General features: G+C 46.3%; 1 protein-coding gene across 14 annotated transcripts in view; it reads left to right on the forward strand.

The window, feature by feature from the left end:
• The window catches only part of EXTL3 (exostosin like glycosyltransferase 3), a 161,102-nt gene that overhangs the window by 120,147 nt on the left and 22,195 nt on the right, over positions 1 to 18,760 (forward strand). For all 14 annotated transcript variants that reach the window (XM_076332541.1, XM_076332545.1, XM_076332547.1 and 11 more), the window contains one exon: positions 3,158 to 5,782. In XM_076332541.1, coding sequence (XP_076188656.1) covers positions 3,635 to 5,782 — 2,148 coding nt within the window. In that variant the 5' untranslated portion in view covers positions 3,158 to 3,634. The remainder of the gene's footprint in view (positions 1 to 3,157; positions 5,783 to 18,760) is intronic.

Here is an 18,760-nt window from a genome sequence, read left to right on the forward strand (position 1 = left end):
TGTGTGTGTAATTAGGTCTATCAGGCAGCAACGTTGTGTTACAATGTCAACAAGAGTTTCTCAGTGTGGGGCTTGATCAGTTTAAAGTACTTGGGAGAGAGGAATGAGTTGGCTGGAAAGCCCAGCGACTAACCTTTCTCCTCCTCCCAAACTTCTTTTTGGGAGCTATGGAAATAAGCAGCCTTTTTCCCCAGGGCTGCTTATTGCTCTTAAATACAACAGTGAAATCTCTTTTGGTAAAACAGTTCAGGTTTTTACTTTGCCTTTTTTTTTTTTTTTTTGAAGTCCTAATAATAATGTGTTACAACCTCAGGCTCTATCGAGTTGATGAGGAATAAAGTCTTAGTAATGAAGAAGAGTCTGAGAGTGTGTCTAAAGTGCTTGCTTTATCGCCAGCACATATTTCATGCTGACAGTCAATACTTTTAACTGATCCCAAGCCACGCGTGTTGCATTTCAAATCCCTCCCCAGCCTGCTCTGGTCTTTCCCGTGTGGTCTTTTCAAAGCTAGCGGCAGAGTTAGTTTGTCAGCTTCAGGTTTCTGAGCATACGGATTTTTTTAATTCACAGCCCATGTTTTTAGGTCAGGAGGATAAAGTTTGTTCTGTGTTGACTGAATGGAAGGACCAGAGGAGCCACTGGAAGGATTAGGTGGCAGAACAGCTGCAGAGGATCATGTGTGGGGCAATAGATTTAGCTTTTCAAGGACTCCAGTTGCCATTTTAGGGACTCCAGTTTGCCATTTCATCACTGTTTAGGGCTCATAAATGGGCAAAGCAGCTACAACAGAACAAGATTTAGATGCAGTCTGAGCTGATAACCTTTGTGACTGCTTTTACTGCCTGTGGGGCTGCAGTTTTCTCTGGCCAGACTGAAGCAGCACATCCACATGCCCTGAGTTGTTTCTTGGCCACATTTATGATCCCTTGTTTCTGTGTTATCTCAACACCTTGCAGGGTTTGACCTCACTTATCCCATGGCACCCCCAAACAAAAAAACCAGCACAGCTTGTTTTCCCACATGTGCCTTGAAGTTAGGCTGGTTTTTAGATTCACTGGTGTTCTTGTGAGCATGTGCTCGGAAAAAGGGTTAATAGGGCAGCTCTTATCTGGCCAGCTGTTTGCAGAAAACTAGTAGCAATTCTAGGATCTTTGCAGTCCCTGTGAGACCAGGCTGAAATAGCAGGGACTCACTGACTGGTGCATGCATACGGACAGTGACAGCATGAGCTTCATTTCCTGGGGAGAGCTTAAAAAAGAGGAATAGACTTTAAAAGCTTTTATTTATTTTTGCCTTCAGTCGCCTGGTTTGTACACTGGTGCATGCTAAAACTCTTGTCTTGGGTAGCAGCGGTCCCAGAGGCACGATACAAGTGTGCTGCTATTGCCAGGGCTCCCTGTGCCTGACTGACAGCCCCGCGCAGAAGTGCTGGGGATTTACATTCATCACCAGCCTCTCTCCCAGCCTAGGCAAGTGCAAGCTGGTGCACAGAGAATAGTATTAAAATGTCCTGCCAGCAGAGCCGAAGCCTCCCCCATCTGCCCACAGCGACTGTGCTGCCAAGATCTGAGAAAGCTGATTTAGCCTTTTCCTGACTTTTTAGCCCTTTTATGCTCCCGGCTTTCTGAGATTTACACCACTGCTGTTTGCCAGACAATGTTATGAATTTTAAATCTGCCTTAATTTTAAGTATCTGTACTGCTATGCAACTCCCGGTTGCAGGTCAGGTTGGGGGGATCCCCATTTAATTGTGGGCCATTAATTTACCGACAACAAATGGCCTTGTAACAAAATAGGCCTAGGAATTGTACTTTATTACTCTACTTGTTTCCCCTTTCATTATGATTTTTCCTCGTTAAAATCAAATCTTCCATTTACTTTTTTCTGACAAGCACTTGTGTACTACACTGAAAATTATTCCTGACTTCTCTCTGTTCCTTTAAGGGGAACTTCTGTTTTGCTTTGGCCCACTTCCAGATCTCTGTTTTAGCTGAGATGTGCTTCCTTGCCTTCTTTCTGCTAATTCTCGATGAGATGAGATGAGATGGTCTATTAAATAGATTTAGTGAAAAATGACTGTCACCAGTGTAGATGACTTCCCTCTAATTAAAAACTGAAGCGGAAATGAATAAGCTTCTCTTGAGGCTGTGCAGGAGTCAACGCTAAGCCCAGCACTATATTCATCATTGATGTGAGAAGTCCGGTATATGAAAGAATAAACCAGAAACTTAGGTACCTCGGAGGATGCTAATAAAAGGGAAGGGAGAGTTTCTAGTGGCAGCATATTCATCTGGCCTAGATTTAAATCTGTTGGCATAGACCAAAGTCTCAGAGCTGAATTTGCCATGTCCTTGATTTTTATGCCCATGCTAGGTAGGCATTCAGTGCCGTAGCAGAGTTTTCCAAGCAAAAAGGCATATCTAAGCAAGCTGATACCGCTTGGGTGGTGCGGTACCCAACGGATCCTAACTTCGGCATCTTTGCTTTGATGTACAGTGTAGACTTTTCCAGTTTTGACCAGAAATTCCCTCTCATATACAGCCAGCCAGCAGAGGTAATCGTAACCACCACAAGTATGTTCCCTTTAAACTTTCTCTTGCAATGAATCAAAATTTTCCAGCAGGAAATGAAAGCAAAACACTTCATCTAAAAATTCCTCATCAGCTCTAGTTGCTAGACCAGAACAATAGTGATTACACTCAGTTATGCAGTACAAATTTACAGCGCTGCTGTGTCCCAGGATCACAACACGCCATTAAAAGCCTGGTAGAGAGAGCAGGTGTACATTAATATCTCCATTTTGTACATGAGGAGACAGGGGCTTGCAGATGTTAAGCAGCTTCTGCGAAGTTACACAGCAAGACAGTGGCAGAGGCAGAAATAGGAAACCAGATCCAGGGGCTGTGATTTTTCTGGTCTGGCCACTGAAGCAAGCAACCCTAATGAAAAGCAGAGTGCCTGGAGAAAGCCATGTGTCCGCATCTAATGAATCCCATCACTTTCTCAGGTTTACTGGTATTAACCCCAGAGGTGTTAGACATGTACGAAGGTTGCTTTTTTGCAGAAAGGACAGTTGCTTTTAAAAACTAGCAATGTCTTAGGTCACTAAGGGGTCGTTTTGTTTGCATTGTCTGAATATATGATTGTTCTCTTGTAGGAATGGCAGAGCATCAGCCGCACAGCAGCGATGAGAGAGACTGACATTCGTACGAGTCTCTTCTGGCTCCTTCTCCACAATGGCTGGTGCCTCTGCATATTCATTGGATGGTAATGCAGGATGTCGAGAGCAGTGGTAGAGTTTGGCTTGATCCCATTGTGTTTTTCTTCTGCCAGTTGAGACTTTGAATCACCATGACAACGCTGTGACACTTCCAGCAACAGTTGCCTGCAGACCAAGGGGGGGCTGGGGGTGGGTGAGAAGGTCAATGATTGAGTCTAACAGGATCAAAAGTTGGGCCTGCAGCAAAACAACTGTAGAGAAGCTGTCAGCACGACAAGAAGATGAAATTCCCCTTCTATTGGCTTCTCGTTAAGCAGGAACAATAACATTTTTTTTCGAGAGACTCGCTATAAAAACTCTTTTGGTTATGGCTACTGATCCAACGTGATTGGGCGCACAGCGACTTTTGAACTCATGACTGGATATACGATGTTGCGGAATGGGGGAGTGGGGAATGGAGGCCAGCCGTGGATGTTGAGATGGTCCAGTCGGATCCGGCTCACCTGGCTTAGTTTCACCCTCTTCATTATCCTCGTCTTCTTTCCCCTCATTGCCCACTACTACCTAACCACCATCGATGACGCGGACGATGCCGGCAAGCGCATCTTTGGCCCTCGGACCGGCAATGAGCTGTGCGAGGTAAAGCACGTGCAAGACCTGTGCCGCATCCGTGAGTCAGTCAGCGAGGAGCTGCTCCAGCTGGAGGCCAAGCGGCAGGAGCTCAACAGCGAGATCGCCAAGCTCAACTTGAAGATCGAGGCCTGCAAAAAGAGCATTGAAAATGCCAAGCAGGACCTGCTGCAGTTGAAGAACGTCATCAGCCAGACCGAGCATTCCTACAAAGAGCTGATGGCTCAGAACCAGCCCAAGCTCTCCTTGCCCATCCGGCTGCTGCCAGACAAAGATGATGCAACCTTCCCCCTGCCAAAATCCAACCGTAACTGCAGGCTACACAACTGCTTTGACTACTCGCGCTGCCCGTTGACATCTGGCTTTCCAGTCTATGTCTACAACAGTGACGATTACCCTTTTGGTAGCTCCTTAGACCCTTTAATTAAACAAGCCTTTGAGGCAACTGTCAGAACTAACGTTTATGTTACTGAAAATGCAAATATTGCTTGTGTGTATATAATTTTAGTGGGGGAAATGCAAGAGCCCGTAATGCCAAAACCTACTGAACTAGAGCAACAGTTGCACTCTTTGCCATATTGGAGGACTGATGGACATAACCATCTCATCATCAATTTATCAAGGAAATCGGAAACTCAGAACTTCATTTACAACATCAGCACAGGGCGTGCCATGATTGCCCAGTCCACCTTTTACGATGTGCAGTATCGACCGGGGTTTGATATTGTGGTATCGCCTCTGGTCCATGCTATGTCTGAACCCAATTTCCTAGAAATCCCACCCCAGGTGCCAGTCAAGCGTAAATATCTGTTTAGTTTCCAGGGGGAGAAGATTGAGTCTCTCAGATCTAGCTTGCAAGAGGTTCGCTCTTTCGAAGAGGAAATAGAAGGCAATGCCCCAGCTGACTACGACGATCGGATCATTACCACCTTGAAGGCTGTTCAGGACAGCAAGTTGGACTTTGTTTTGGTGGAGTTCACGTGTAAGAACCAGCCTAAGGCAAGTCTGCCCACTGAGTGGGCTCTGTGTGGAGAAAGGGATGACAGACTAGAGCTACTGAAGCTATCTACTTTTGCACTGATAATCACCCCAGGGGACACCCATTTAGTGATCTCCGCCGGGTGTGCCATGAGACTCTTTGAGGCTCTGGAAGTTGGAGCCATCCCCGTGGTTCTCGGAGAGCAAGTTCAGCTACCCTATAATGATGTGATCCGGTGGAACGAGGCAGCCTTAATCATACCAAAGCCACGTATCACAGAAGTGCACTTTCTTCTGAGAAGCATTTCTGACAACGATCTCCTTGCCATGAGGAGGCAGGGCCGCTTCTTGTGGGAGACCTACTTCTCCACCTCTGACAACGTGTTCAGCACAGTCTTAGCTATCATAAGGACTCGAATCCAAATCCCGGCTGCTCCTATCCGAGAAGAAACCGCCGTGGAGATTCCCCACCGGTCTGGCAAAGCTGCTGGTACAGACCCCAATATGGCAGACAATGGTGACCTGGACTTGGGGCCTGTGGAAACAGAACCACCCTATGCATCTCCCAAATATCTCCGCAATTTCACCCTCACTGCAATGGACATCTACAGGAATTGGAATTCTGCTCCAGGGCCTTTCCACCTCTTCCCCTACACTCCCTTTGACCCTGTTTTACCGTCAGAAGCAAAATTTTTGGGGTCTGGGACTGGATTTCGACCAATTGGTGGAGGAGCAGGTGGCTCCGGGAAGGAGTTCCAGGCTGCTTTGGGTGGCAACGTCCCCCGGGAGCAGTTCACAGTAGTGATGTTGACTTATGAGCGGGAGGAAGTGTTGATGAACTCCCTAGAAAGGCTCAATGGTCTCCCATACTTAAATAAAGTTGTGGTTGTGTGGAACTCTCCCAAGCTTCCCTCTGAGGATCTCTTGTGGCCAGACATTGGTGTCCCAATCATGGTAAGAAAGTTGTAGCTACTATGGTCTTGTTTCATGGTGGGGTTTATGCATTAAAGTTGGCTGTAGCTCTTCTGTAGCATGTCAGCTCAGCTTAAGTCATCTAGGACAGCATTCATCTCCTGTGGTTGTAGATGTCTGTACCTGATCTGGATGCTTTATCAGCAGAGAAAAACAGGGAGATTACAGGTATGACTCATCTGACCCATTTTAGGTGTTTGCATGATTATGCCATGGCTGGTGCTCTAGAAACGTTTGTTTCTCTCCACCAGCTTTGGAGGGAGGCCGATGTTCAGAGGTGGATGGCTGTGCTCTGTGGATGTGTGAACTTAGGCAAGATGAATTGCTGTCATGAGAGAATTCGTTCCGTGGCCTTTGGGTTGTGAAATACAGGTGCTGTTATGCAGGAGAGCCTAAATTGTAAAAATATGGGATTTTTAGAGGTGCCAGGTGTTTAGCACTCACGAAACAGTAATTGCCTGTATGGAGCCTAATATGAATCTCAAGGCTTAAAGCTGGAGATTCTTGCTTATCGAAAATCTTAGCTTAGGCTCTTTAAGTGTCACACTGTGAGGATAGTTGGCACCTTATAAATACCTAAGTAGTGACTGTTTCTGCACTTTACCAGATAAATCTTTTATAAAAACAAAAGAGGGACCCACTGAAGCCATGCCTACTGCAAGGGCCTTAAGAGGGATTTATCACTGTATATTGCAAGGGATGGCAGAGAAGAAAACGGGGGAAAACATAAGCCAAGGCCAATGTGACTATGACAGCTTCCACGCTCCAAAGGTTGTAACTGAGTTTTGCTTAGGTTTGGGTTGATTTTATTTTTCTCCAGCTAAACTGAAGAAGCGACACCTTCAAAAACCGACGACGTTCCTTTTCATGCCCAGCTACTTGCTTGCATATTGGCAATATTGCTTGTAAGGAGTTAAATCTCCCTAAACTATTACTTACGTATGTATTTATTTATTTTGGGACTTTTCTGTCATCCCAGCATAACTTTCTGCACTGGCCATTGTTAACAATCAATATTAAATCTAAATCTCCACGTGCTCTCGTAAAGAGAGCATGGGCATAGAGCCACTAACAAGAAGCAACGCTGTGTTGTCTGAATCTGGTCGTGTTTAGAGGACAAATAGAAGGATAATGCCTTACAAATTAGGGAAGGGAAAAATAAAAGAGGGAGATGGTACTTAAGTATGCAAACTGCGTGTGGTTTATGTGACAGGATGCTACTAAGCTTAATAGCAAAGTGAGCTTTATGCTTCATGCAAAGAGATTCATTGATTTAATATTTCGTTTTATTATTATTGTGATGAATAAATCTTTCTGCTCACATTTAAAAACCCTTATGGTCCAGGGACAATGAGGAGAGAAAATTGCTTGGATAATTGCAAAATAATCTTTCACATTAGTCCTGTTGAATGCCTGAATTCTGCAAAATCTTTGCATTGTGTCTGCTGAGAAACTGTGTACTCCTTCAGAGCTGAAGAGTGGGGATTGTTCTCCTTGGAGTTACTAATGGGTGTTATCTGTGAAAGAAAAATATGTTTCTGATGATTGACGTTAATGCCTTTTTTTTCACTCTGCTCTCATCTGCACTTCTGTTGTGTTGGAGGCCCACTGGCTTTTTTGGGGACTTTGACACGCACGAGTTGCTGCGTGTTGCCTTCGAGCCGCACACTGGGGTTTGTGTGCTGCGGGGGACGTTTGGTACCGCTCGGTTCAGGAGGAGGAAGTTGTCTCCTCTCTGTTTTGGGATGTCGGATGGTAACAGCGTGCTTGTGGCCAAGTGCCAGGGAATGGCTGGAGCACAGCGAGCTTCTGCCAGGGTCCTTTTCCGAAGGATCTATGATTCCAAGAGGGATCATAGGAGGCTTAACTCATTGCAGCCTCCAGGCATCCCACCGAAGTGCTTGTTGCTAAGTCCACATCCAGACTGGGTGTTTAAATCACATTGGGAGTCTGTAGTATTCACCTATATGGATGGTTTAGTGCAGTAACGATAGAAAAACTTACCTGGGCTTCATCAAACAGTGACAGATCCTAAGACCCACTGTGGAAAAGGGCAACAAGAACTTGGAGAGTAGAGGTGAGGTTCCATTTGAGCCTTGGTGGCTGAGACGTGGGATGTGGTAGCCAAGGGAAGAGGCAGGTGGTTATGTGGGGTTGGCAAGAAATACAAGCTCTTACGAATGCTGATGTCGAAAGAAACTGCAGAGCTGTAAATCTGATTTCCTTACGGGGGGAAAAAAGTGTCTTTTGATGGGGAATATCCAATTCTCTCAGATCTTGAAGCGGTGCTCTATCTCTATGTAACAAGTACATTCCCAGTAATGTTGAGGCGCAAGGAATTGCCCGGCGTTCAAGTCCCAAAGCACAGAGCTATGCAGAGGAAACTTGGGGGGAAGAGAAGCGGACGGGGGTGGATTTGGGTGCCCCCCCTTGCGCTTGAAGTGGGTCCAGGCACCATCTGACTGCAAGGAGCAGCGCAACAGCAGCACGTGTGCGTCGGCACGATCCATGATCAAAGCACCCGAAGCCAGAAGGTTATTGAGGTAAATCGCAGCCTAATGAGACAAAGCAACGTGTATAGCATGTTCTGGGCTGAAAGAGCCCTTGGAAGCATAATGTAGTCCTAAGTCCCACCAGCAGTGCCTTGGTGGGACTTAAGACTATGCTTTAGCTGTGCAGCTTTGTGCTAGCAGAATACCCAAAAGAGAATTGGGTTTCCTCATTTAGCCTTACTGCATGGGTAGTTAGTTCATCGATCGGTTCCTTTAAACTTCGTTTGCAAACTGTGCTGCCTGGTTGTGATTTGGTCTTCCAAAGCAGGTTATGTGGTTTCTTTTCCCTAGTGGGCTTGGAGTTAATCAAGAGCAAAGCCTGAAGCTGTGTTGGATCTTTGAATCTTTCGTGGATAATGAGATAAACAGGGCTACAGAATGTATTTGATTTTTTTAAAATTTTACTTCGATACAGATTTCTTGTGACGGCATAATTTACTAAAAAATCAGTAAGATTCCTTAGCTGCACAGGAGCGTCTGATAAAATATTCTGGCCCTGTACAGAGCCTGAAGTGACTAGGTGCAAATATAATTTAATGTAAAGTTGCGTGTGTAGTCATTCAAGGTTGCCCCTGGAACAGATGTAGGTAGATTACCCTCTAATTTAAAGTGCCTTTGTGCTGGAGTTGAGCTGTGAAAATTGTTCCCATCTCATGTTAAATAGTATTGCAGCAAAAAATAAAGGCTGTAAGTGAGAAGTCTTGTTTGTGCAGGCTTAAAAACTTACAAACGCTTGCAGAAAGCATCTCTAGCACTGCATTAGGAGAACTTCCTCAGACAGAAGAACCTGGAGAGGATCACCCTACCAGCGCCAACAGCAGCATTGCAACCACTGCTTAACTTCCGAGCGCCTCACTGCAGCATTTACACAGTGTTGATGCATCCTTCAAGATGTCTGTGGCATCTGGCAAAGTCAAAATATATTAAAGGAATTAAAAACCGCCCGGACCACCGATCCCCGCCAGCAGTTGAGCTCTGCTCCCTTGTAGCAAGGGTGAGAGCCCTCCTCTACACAGCATTGCTACGGTTGCTGAAGTCCCCGGCATGGTGCTGCTCGCACCTCACCAGCAAGTGCTGCTGTTATTTCCATGCTTATGGGGAAGAAAAGGGGAAAGGAATTTGGATTAAATCCCTGCTCTGAACAGGTGGGAAGACTGCAGTAGGGTTTGAGTGAGGTGGCGATACTTGGCTGCTGCTTCTGCACTGCCCCTGCATGCACATTCCAATCTTGGAAGGATTTTCGGTGGCAGAATAAAGGAGGAGTCATTAAGGAGAAGATCTGGCTTGATCTTGGGATAGAGACTTCCAGCTTCCCCTTTCAGCATCTCCGCGCTCAGGATTTCTAAATAGTGTACAGGTAATGACAGGAGAAACCTCACTCTTTGCTTTGCAATTCCTTGACAGCATTTTCATCCACATGAATAAAAGCGAAGGGAAACAAATGAAACAAAACACTCAGGCAACCACACATCCAGCCCACGCAAATGGTAATAAGATGCACCCAAGAAGATTCAGATCCTGCTGTGCTTTGCGGTGTGCTCGGCACCGATGTGCTGCTGCTTTCTGGTTGCTGTAGGGCACTTGCTTGCAACTCGTCGGCAAACTTGCAGCATAGATGCAAGTCCAGATGCTTAATAAACCCCGTACGTGGTTTTAGCAGCTCTTCAAATCCTCCAGAGCTGGTTCACCATCCATCTCCCATGCAGCTCTGAGCAGGACGTGGACTGGGGCAGGGGGACAGGATTCATTTTCCCTGTTTCTGCTCTGGTTTTAATCCTAAAAACCTAGAAGAATGAGTTGAGCTTGAACAGCCAGAGTTACCTGAAGAGTTTGTTTTAATACATTTAATATGTATTTCAGAAGACTGCCAGTGCTGCATATGCCCTCTCTTCAGTGGGGAAAGCAGAAAGCCCCAAGCAGCGAGGTGATTAAGCTCCGGAGCAGCTTGCACTCAAAACAGCCTCGGATCCTCTAATGCAGCAATTAAATTATCCATTTCCCTTTCAGAAACTTCCTTAAAGCCCCCAGGAGTTGCAGTCCGAGCCAGGAAAGCAAACTGTGCGCTCAGCAGCCTCCCCTTACCTCCTCTCCTACCCACATTTCTCAGGCTGTGTTCATGCTCTGGAGATGGGAGGAGACCGGGAAAGGGAAGACTAAGCTCAGGAAGACCCTAGATTTGGTTATAATCTCGAGTAAAAAAAATTCTTGGGCTGTTGTATGCACCCTCTGCCATCCGACTCCAGCATCTTTGGGTCAGTCCGTCTCTTAAACTGGACAAAGATACATTTTTAAAACTTTTTTAAAACTTTTTTTTCCCTGTCCTTAGTAGCTTAAGGAGAAAGCATCTTGTTTTAAGTAAATGTTTTGCCAGCCAGAGAGAGGAACCGCTGCTTTCAAACTGTGAGGGCTTAGTACTGTGTTGCCAGCGCAGCGATCTCTGCTTGCCAAAGGCTGCAGAGGACCAAGCAACATGAGAAAAAGGTTTGTGGAAGACAGACAGCTTCATGGGGACAAATGCTTCACCTCTTTACAGGGGTGTTTGAACCTGGAACAGTGATTTCCAAACAATCTTGCTTTTATTTCTCAAGTCTTGTCTTATTTTTCTCCTGTCCTGAGCCCTTCGCCTGCAGCTCAGGATGGCTGCTGACATTACTGGTCTCAAATCCATCACTTCGGATGCGTGGGCTGGGGGGTGGTGGCACCATCTGAATGTTTGCTGGCTGCTCAGCGACCCACCTGCAAACTTCTCAAACAATGTAGTTTCATCTGAGGTTTGAGCTGGTTGAGCTGCATATGTTGGAGGCAGAGGAAGAGTGAGATTTATCCTCATTAGCTGATAATTGATACTTTGTACCAACCTGAAGTTGGGATGTCTTGCTGGGGGAGATGGGTTGGATCAGGACTATCCAGTTGGGTTGTGGTTTTACTTTGTTTTGAGCCAGTGTAACATCTCTCCTGCTTTCCCAGTAATGACTGGCTTTCGGTTGGGTTATTTTGGAAGCCTAAGGGCTTTGCACGGGCTGCCCATGTCATGCGTGGAGCGTTGTCTGTGAGCCCAGCTGAGCTGCAAAAGGGCTGCCCTCATTTGGGGCTAAACCTTATTCAGCCCAAAACAATATTTTCACAACCTGTGCTCATGTTCTAAGAAATCACAGCCTGAACTTCCAACTGCTCTTTCTTTTCTGTGTGCGTGCAGGTCCTTCAGTGACAGAGCCGTGGCTGGAAAAGCCCTGCAGCACTTTGCTTTCTCCTCTTCGTCCGGGGTTAGGTGGTGTGTGCTTATAGGCATTTCTGAGCAATTTAGTTGGGTTCACTGCCAATGCCAGCTCCTGTGGCTTTCAGCAGTGACTAATCCTTTCCTTCAGCTTTGTTGTAGAATAAGTAGCTGGCTTTGATCTCTGCAGCCAGTTCCAGTGGCGTAACGTCCTTTTCTGCTGGCTTGGTGGCCGGCTGAGAAAGCTTATTCCATTTAGCTGCTTGTTTGAAAAGGAATAATCTTTGGAAAATTTCTAATCCGGAAGCATTGCTGCATCTGCAGACCTGTTTGGCTGGCTGCAGTGTCCCTTGAAATGCCACTTGTTAATCAGGAGCAGACTGGGGGGGAATGCCGTCATGACTTTCCCTTCTGTTTGGGCAGCGTCTGTACAACCGTACTGTGCTGAGCTCACTGCTGAAGGATGGATGCCTTCGGTTTGCACGTCCTTTCTACCAGAAGTATTTGAAGGTGCTCTGGTACCTCCATTTTAAGGAGCATGATGGGGTCCCTAGGTGATGCTTCTAGCTAAGAAGAGGAGGAACAGAACCTGGTCAGACCGTAACATCAGTGTGTAGCGTGCCGTGGCGGCAGCATGAGCTTCTCTGCTTGTCCTTCAACATCATGTCTGGTTTTCGGATAAGAGCAGAGCCAACCTTGCAAACTAACAGCTCACGCAGTCACCAGTAACTCGAGCTAAACTGGAGTGGTGTGTTTGATCCAGGGTGAGGTCCTCAAGGGGACCATGAGTTAAACAAGAGAATAAAACTCTCCGTACCGATCACACCACCATTTCAGTTGATCCTTTTGCTTCCTGGGAGCTTTGCATAAATACCAAATCAGGTCCTGGACTCAACCAGGTACTTAAGCACATACTTAACCCTTCCTTGGCGATGTGACTTGTGCTTTGCTGGGCCAACTCACCTGCTGAAGCTCCTCGGTGAGTCAGAGCTTTACACTGGGCACTTACCGCTTTTCCCTACCTTACCCTAGCTCGCAACTCTTGTGTACAAATCAGGAGGAACCCAACTTAACTTTCAGGTCCTGGGTTGCATATGGGAGTGGGGAGCTACAGGTTTGCTTCCAGAAGGAACAATTCAGGCTATGCTTTCCATGACAAAATCAGCTGAGAAAATCACCTTGTTTCTTAGCACTGAGTCACTTTACACAAGAGATTTGCACCATCCGAGGGTTATACGGGCCCCATCCAGTGCACCAGCTTTACTGGCAGTGTATCACAGGTTTATGAGTTAAATTTCTTGATGAGAGCAATTTTATAAGGCAGGGTGATGTTGCACAAAAACGTCTGTGTGCTGCTGTCGGGTACGTAGCACCACCTGCTGCCTGCAGAGCACGGTGCTGCTGGAGAGGCGGATTAGTTTTCAGATCTCTGGGAGTTTGCTGTCTTGATATATATTTTTACTGTTGTATAGCAGAAGAGGAATGAGCAAATTTGCTGCTTAGTTTACCTGCGATGCTAAAATCCAGATGCTTGTCACTGCAGGGCCTAAGCAAAGGCACAGCGATGCATGAATGTACGTTGATAATGTAACAAGCAGTGCCGCCTTCTTAGGGATTTGCGCTCTGAATATTAACTCAAACACCCTTGCAATACTCCACTGCTGTTGCCTAAAACCAGCGCTTAATTCTCTCGCGTGCCATATGCTGGCTTGTAATAGCTTTTCCATAGACAAAATGTTACCGTAGCCGCAGCTCTCTGAATTCCCTTGGCTTAGGATGTAGCTAATGGGGTTGGTGACCAGAAGGAAGGTGTTACTTTGGGGCATTGGAAAGGAAAAACAAGGGAGGGAAGCATCCTTGTACACTACAGTGTACATAATCGGATGTTTTTTCTCGCACGTAAAAGCTTGAAAATGTCACGGGTGCCAATCCCCCTTTATTGAAGCCTTTAACCATCAACACGAAAGTTGTCTGTGCATCTTTAAAACACTCCACTCCGGAGCAGACTCTGTCACAACAGCTAGGGGACAAAAGCAGCACGATAGGACTTGGCACCGGAGTAAGTGCAGCAGCAAAATACCACATTGTTTTTCCAGGGCTGGATTCCTGCTACTTACAGGGTTTGCATGGTGGCTTGCACGTGCCTGTTTAAATAACAACAGAATATTTAATGTCCTCAAATTTTTCCATACAGTGGAACAAGCATGGGGAGGAACTGAGTGTGTGGATGCATTTTTCTCTACTTTTTTCGTTCTGTTTTCACCATCTTCTTTTCATTTCCTGTGACTTTGTTATTGCAGCTCTTACTTAGTTCAACTGTGTGTTGACATCCACTTCAAGCTACGCCCTTCTTCCAATGAAGTCCCAGAGCTCGGGTATCCGTGTTTCCTTTCTTCCCATGCTTTTAACTGTCTTGGTGGAGTGGTTTTGCTGTGCAAAATGATTTGGTTGTGCATTCTGTACAGGTTGCTTTATTTGTGAAGTGAAGACAGCCTTGTCTCCCAGAGTAGCTATAACTTGATGTGGTACCACAAGAAGTGGATGGGCCCCAAGGCACAGGAGAGAAGGAGCGAGTTGTAGTCACCAAGGTTGTGAATTTGGCTTTGGCTTGTGGGTATTAAATAGATGGGACAAAAGAAAATCTGTGTTTGTTAAAGTTTGCTGGAACGGGAGGGACCTCGCAGGGCATTGGAACATCAAGGAGACAACTGTGAAGGACATGAGAAGGTTATAAAGAGGAAGGTAACTCTTGGATACCAGGTTCGAGAAAGAGATGAGGAGCAAGAGAGAGGTTTTAATCGCTCTGCTTGTTATTACGTGTCGTGTAGCTCACAGATGCCTCCCCAAGCTCTGTGGGATCGATCAGCAAAGATATTGCGGCTCTGAAATAGAAGATGGTGACTTACTCCCAAGTCTGCCGGTGGGCTGGCAATGGTGCAGCACAGCAGCCACAATATTATTCACCTCCTGGACAGTCTCCTACCCCTTTTCCCCATGGTACCTGCCTGTATCTGGCGAGGAAGCAGATGCTGCTCTCCCTTATCTAACTGATGGATGCTTTTTCTCCAATTTTATTGAAATCAAACTCTGCAGTTAGCAATAAGGCGTGACGGCTCTCCCTGCTGTGCTGTGCATAGGGAGCGTTCTCCTCTCCCGAAAGCAGTGCCTGGCTCCTTCCCATGCTTCTGGAGGAGGAAGAGAGCTAACAGGGAACAAGAAAAGCACTTTTCTGGGGAATATAACAGCTGTAAGCTAGACAATTCTTTGCAATAAGGCTCATTTTCCTCTTGCTCTGAATGCAGGTGACAAAGCAAATTGGTTTCAAAACACTGGTAATAATTAGATTGATTTTATCAGAAGTTTATAAAAGGAATTGTTCTTAATTATGCCTCATTTATGTGAACTCTAATTTCTAACACGTGCTGGTCCTTAATTCCCAACCCATACTGTGGATTGTGGGAGGTGGTTATGGTAGTCTGTATTCATCCCAACCATGTGTTTGTCAGTAGTGTATTAACTACGTCTTGGTGGAAGCATTTGTTCCCCCTTGATTTTATTTTACTTTTTAATTGACTAGTGGGAAGAGTTTAAATAGATCTCTAAGTAATAAAAGTCTCAGGGCAAGCCAAGCTTTAAACAACATGATGTTGCCCACCGCAGAGCCCATGGTTTGGAGACCATGGGGGTGGTGCTCCTCTTGCTGCTGCCTTCTGCTCCTCTGGATGGAAGTAGATGGTGGGCTGGTGTGGGATATGGACCAGGTGATGCAGGATCCAGCCGTGGGATCCAGCAATTAGGATCCAGCAGTTGAAGCCTATGAGCAAAGGGAAAATCTTCAGAAACCCATGTGGAGCTTTTATCCTGGTTTGTCATCTACTGGCTCTGCCATGTTGAGTGAGGCGGCATTTATTGCTTGCTGAGGTGAGATCGCATGTTTGGTGAAACTGCCTTTCCCCTTTATTTGATCACGTTCAGGGTAATATACCGACCCTGTTCTCTGATATTTGAGCTGATGGAAGTTGCTTTTCTCCATGAGCTGTTCTCATCCCAGAGGAAAATAAGAGGTAGATGCTGATTAGGGAATCATGGTATGGAGTTGCTAGTTCTTTTCTTCTAACGTTACATAGAAGAGCTCTCATCTCTAGATAATGGATTTGAGGACAGACGTTCTGGCAGAAAGCTATCTTTGTTTCATTCAGACTCATCAGAACTTTTCCAGTGAGATCTCAGCCTTCTCATCTTGGAGGTCCCCGGAAAGCTTCCAGTCTGGAATAAACCTGGAAGACAAAAGTGGGTTTATGTGCCTGAGTGCTCTTTATGGTTGCTGCTCCCAGCCACGTAAGCATTAATAAATCCTCTGTCCTCTTCCCATCAAAAAATAACTTACCTGCAAACTTGATGGCTTCTTGGCTCTGCTTATATACCAAGTTTATATACCAACTTTTTTAGTAGCTGCTCAGTAAGTTAATAGTCTGACCCCAGTTCCTTCCTCTGTTAGTTGAGCTATGATGTTCATTTTGATGCCTTCAGCCCCAGATATGAATGCCTGCGCTAAAGCTTGTCTAGGATAGGACACAACAGCTTTTAAATGCTGAACAACATTGCCAGGCACCATTAGACATAATGTATTCCAAATGGTGAGATGTACCAATTTTAACAAATTTTAAAATAATCGCACCTGCCCTGCCAGGCGTTTTATTTTACTGCTGTAGTGGTGTCGTGGTTTAACCTCAGCCGGCAACTAAGCACCACCCAGCCGCTCGCTCACTCCCCCCCCGGTGGGATGGGGGAGAGAATTGGAAGGGTAAAAGTGAGAAAACTCATGGGTTGAGATAAAGGCAGTTTAATAGGTAAAGCAAAAGCTACACACGCAAGCAAAGCAAAACAAGGAATTCATTCACTACTTCCCATGGGCAGGCAGGTGTTCAGCCATCCCCAGGAAAGCAGGGCTCCATCACGCGTAACGGTTACTTGGGAAGACAAACGCCATCACTCCAAACGTCCCCCCCTTCCTTCTTCTTCCCCCAGCTTTATATACTGAGCATGACGTCCCATGGTATGGAATATCCCTTTGGCCAGTTTGGGTCAGCTGTCCTGGCTGTGCCCCCTCCCAGCTTCTTGTGCACCTCCAGCCTTCTCAGTCAGTAGAGCATGGGAAGCTGAAAAGTCCTTGACTAGTGTAAACACTACCTAGCAACAACTAAAACATTGGTGTGTTATCAACATTGTTCTCACCCTAAATCCAAAACAAAGCACTGTACCAGCTACTAGGAAGGAAATTAACTCTATCCCTGCTGAAACCAGGACAAGTGGAAATCCTACTTGACAGATACTGAGCAGAAAGAGAAGGAACCTGCTGAAGAAGTAATTGCACAACAATACTGAGGATTTGCACTGACGAAAGTCTCTGTTAATTAAAGCAGCCGGGCTATCAGCCAAAGAGGAAAGTGTGGAAAGATAAGCTCTGCCTCACTTAGTCAACAGGAAGAAGATATTTCCAATAATCCCCCAGGACCGCATCCCTTGGGTTTCCAGCACTTTCTCCTTCCACTGGAGATGCTCTGACTCTCTGTTGTGCATTTCTGTATCTCTAAGATGGATGTTGCTGTGTTTCCTTCCCATTGATGCTGATGATCTGGTATTGCACGGCAGCTGATGGCTTGGCAAGAACAGGATACCTCAAGGGTGCTCCTAAACCGCCTTGCTGACTTCTACATGTTCTCTGTCTTGCAGATGAGATGTGACAGCCCCTTTCAGGTCCATCCCTGAGCTCTCAGTCCATTTGCTGCCAGACTTCTCAGCACGGACCAGAGGACTAGCAACATGTCGTTTTCCAGTCAAATTAGAAGCGCATGAATTAGCTAGCGGAGTCTTGAGTGAAGGGCTGAGAGAGATCTGGGCTTCAATACTTCAGATGTTTTTGGGCTTTGCTTGTTTTTTTAAATAAGGTCAGGGCGTTGCAGTTTGTGCATGCATCTTAGGCTCTTGTATGGTTGTTCCAGGCTCTCGTATGGCTCTTCCAAGGAGGACAACATACCAAGATTGTACCTGGCCTGAGACATCTCTTGACACATCTGTGGTGAGCACTCCACCTGCATAGCACAGCTGGGGAAAGTGAGGCAGGGTCACTGAATATTTTTGTCAAAATAAGGTCAGGCTTTCCCAGCCGGTTCCTCTGTGAGCTGGTTGTGTTTTTCTTCTTCGTCTGTACAGGCTGTATTACACGGCATTTCTGTGGTTAGTTCAAGTACTGGAACAGGGTAGTCCTGGCCGTGGGCTCTTTCCTGGCCTGTTTTCACTCTGCTGCTCTGAATTTCACAAGCTGCTCTGAAAACAAATTAGCCCAAGTGGCGTTCAGCAGTCCTGGCTACGGGTATCGCTCCGACCTTGTGCATCTCTGCCCTGCGTGGTGCAGTGCCAGATTCCCTACAATACCCAAAACAGATCCAGGAGATAAAGCTAGTTCAGAGCAGTGATCCCTCTAGCCCGATGTGCTCTTCAGGCTCTGCCTGTCTCCGGGCATGGGCCGGGCTGCTGCAGGGATCTGCAGCTCCTCTGGTGGCAGAACCAAACTCTTGCTGAATCCCAGGAGTAAGAGTTGGCTTAAATCTGAAGCAGAAAGGTGGTATCTGTTCCCAGGCTCACTGGCAGTACGCACATCTATTCCTGAGCTTTGGTATTTACCAGTCTAGCTCTGGAAAGTTTTTGCTACCCACAAACAGTTTGAATCCCCCATCCCTGAGCTCCAGGCACTAATACTCTGCCTTGTGAAAAGAGTTAAAAGATGTTCCTGCCTCTTTCTATCTCTTTGCCTGTTCTCTTTTTCAACAGTGAGGGCTGGTTAGAAATGGCATCTCTGTGTTTTACCTAATATTAGCAAAATGCCTTTGGTGCAAGGCAGGTGTCCCCATTTCATCGGGTCTCGGCTCTCCCTGAGCACCCTGCTGGATCTTGTCCGGGGAGAGCTCAGGCGCCCAGGTTGGATGCCGGAGCCAGAGAAGGGATGCTGTAGAAATGAGGAGGTCATAGTGGGGAAAAAGCTTCCCCTCGAATTTTACAGTGCAAATAACATTTCTCGGGGGTGGGAAACAGGGAGGCTGACATAAGCCAAAACCAGGACAGCCTGCTATTTTTTTCCTGTATTAAATGATACAGAGCTGTGCTTCTCCAGCCCCGAGCTCCTGGGTCTCAGCC

The sequence above is a fragment of the Aptenodytes patagonicus genome, chromosome 3 (genome assembly GCF_965638725.1).
Source record: "Aptenodytes patagonicus chromosome 3, bAptPat1.pri.cur, whole genome shotgun sequence".
NCBI lineage: Eukaryota > Metazoa > Chordata > Aves > Sphenisciformes > Spheniscidae > Aptenodytes > Aptenodytes patagonicus.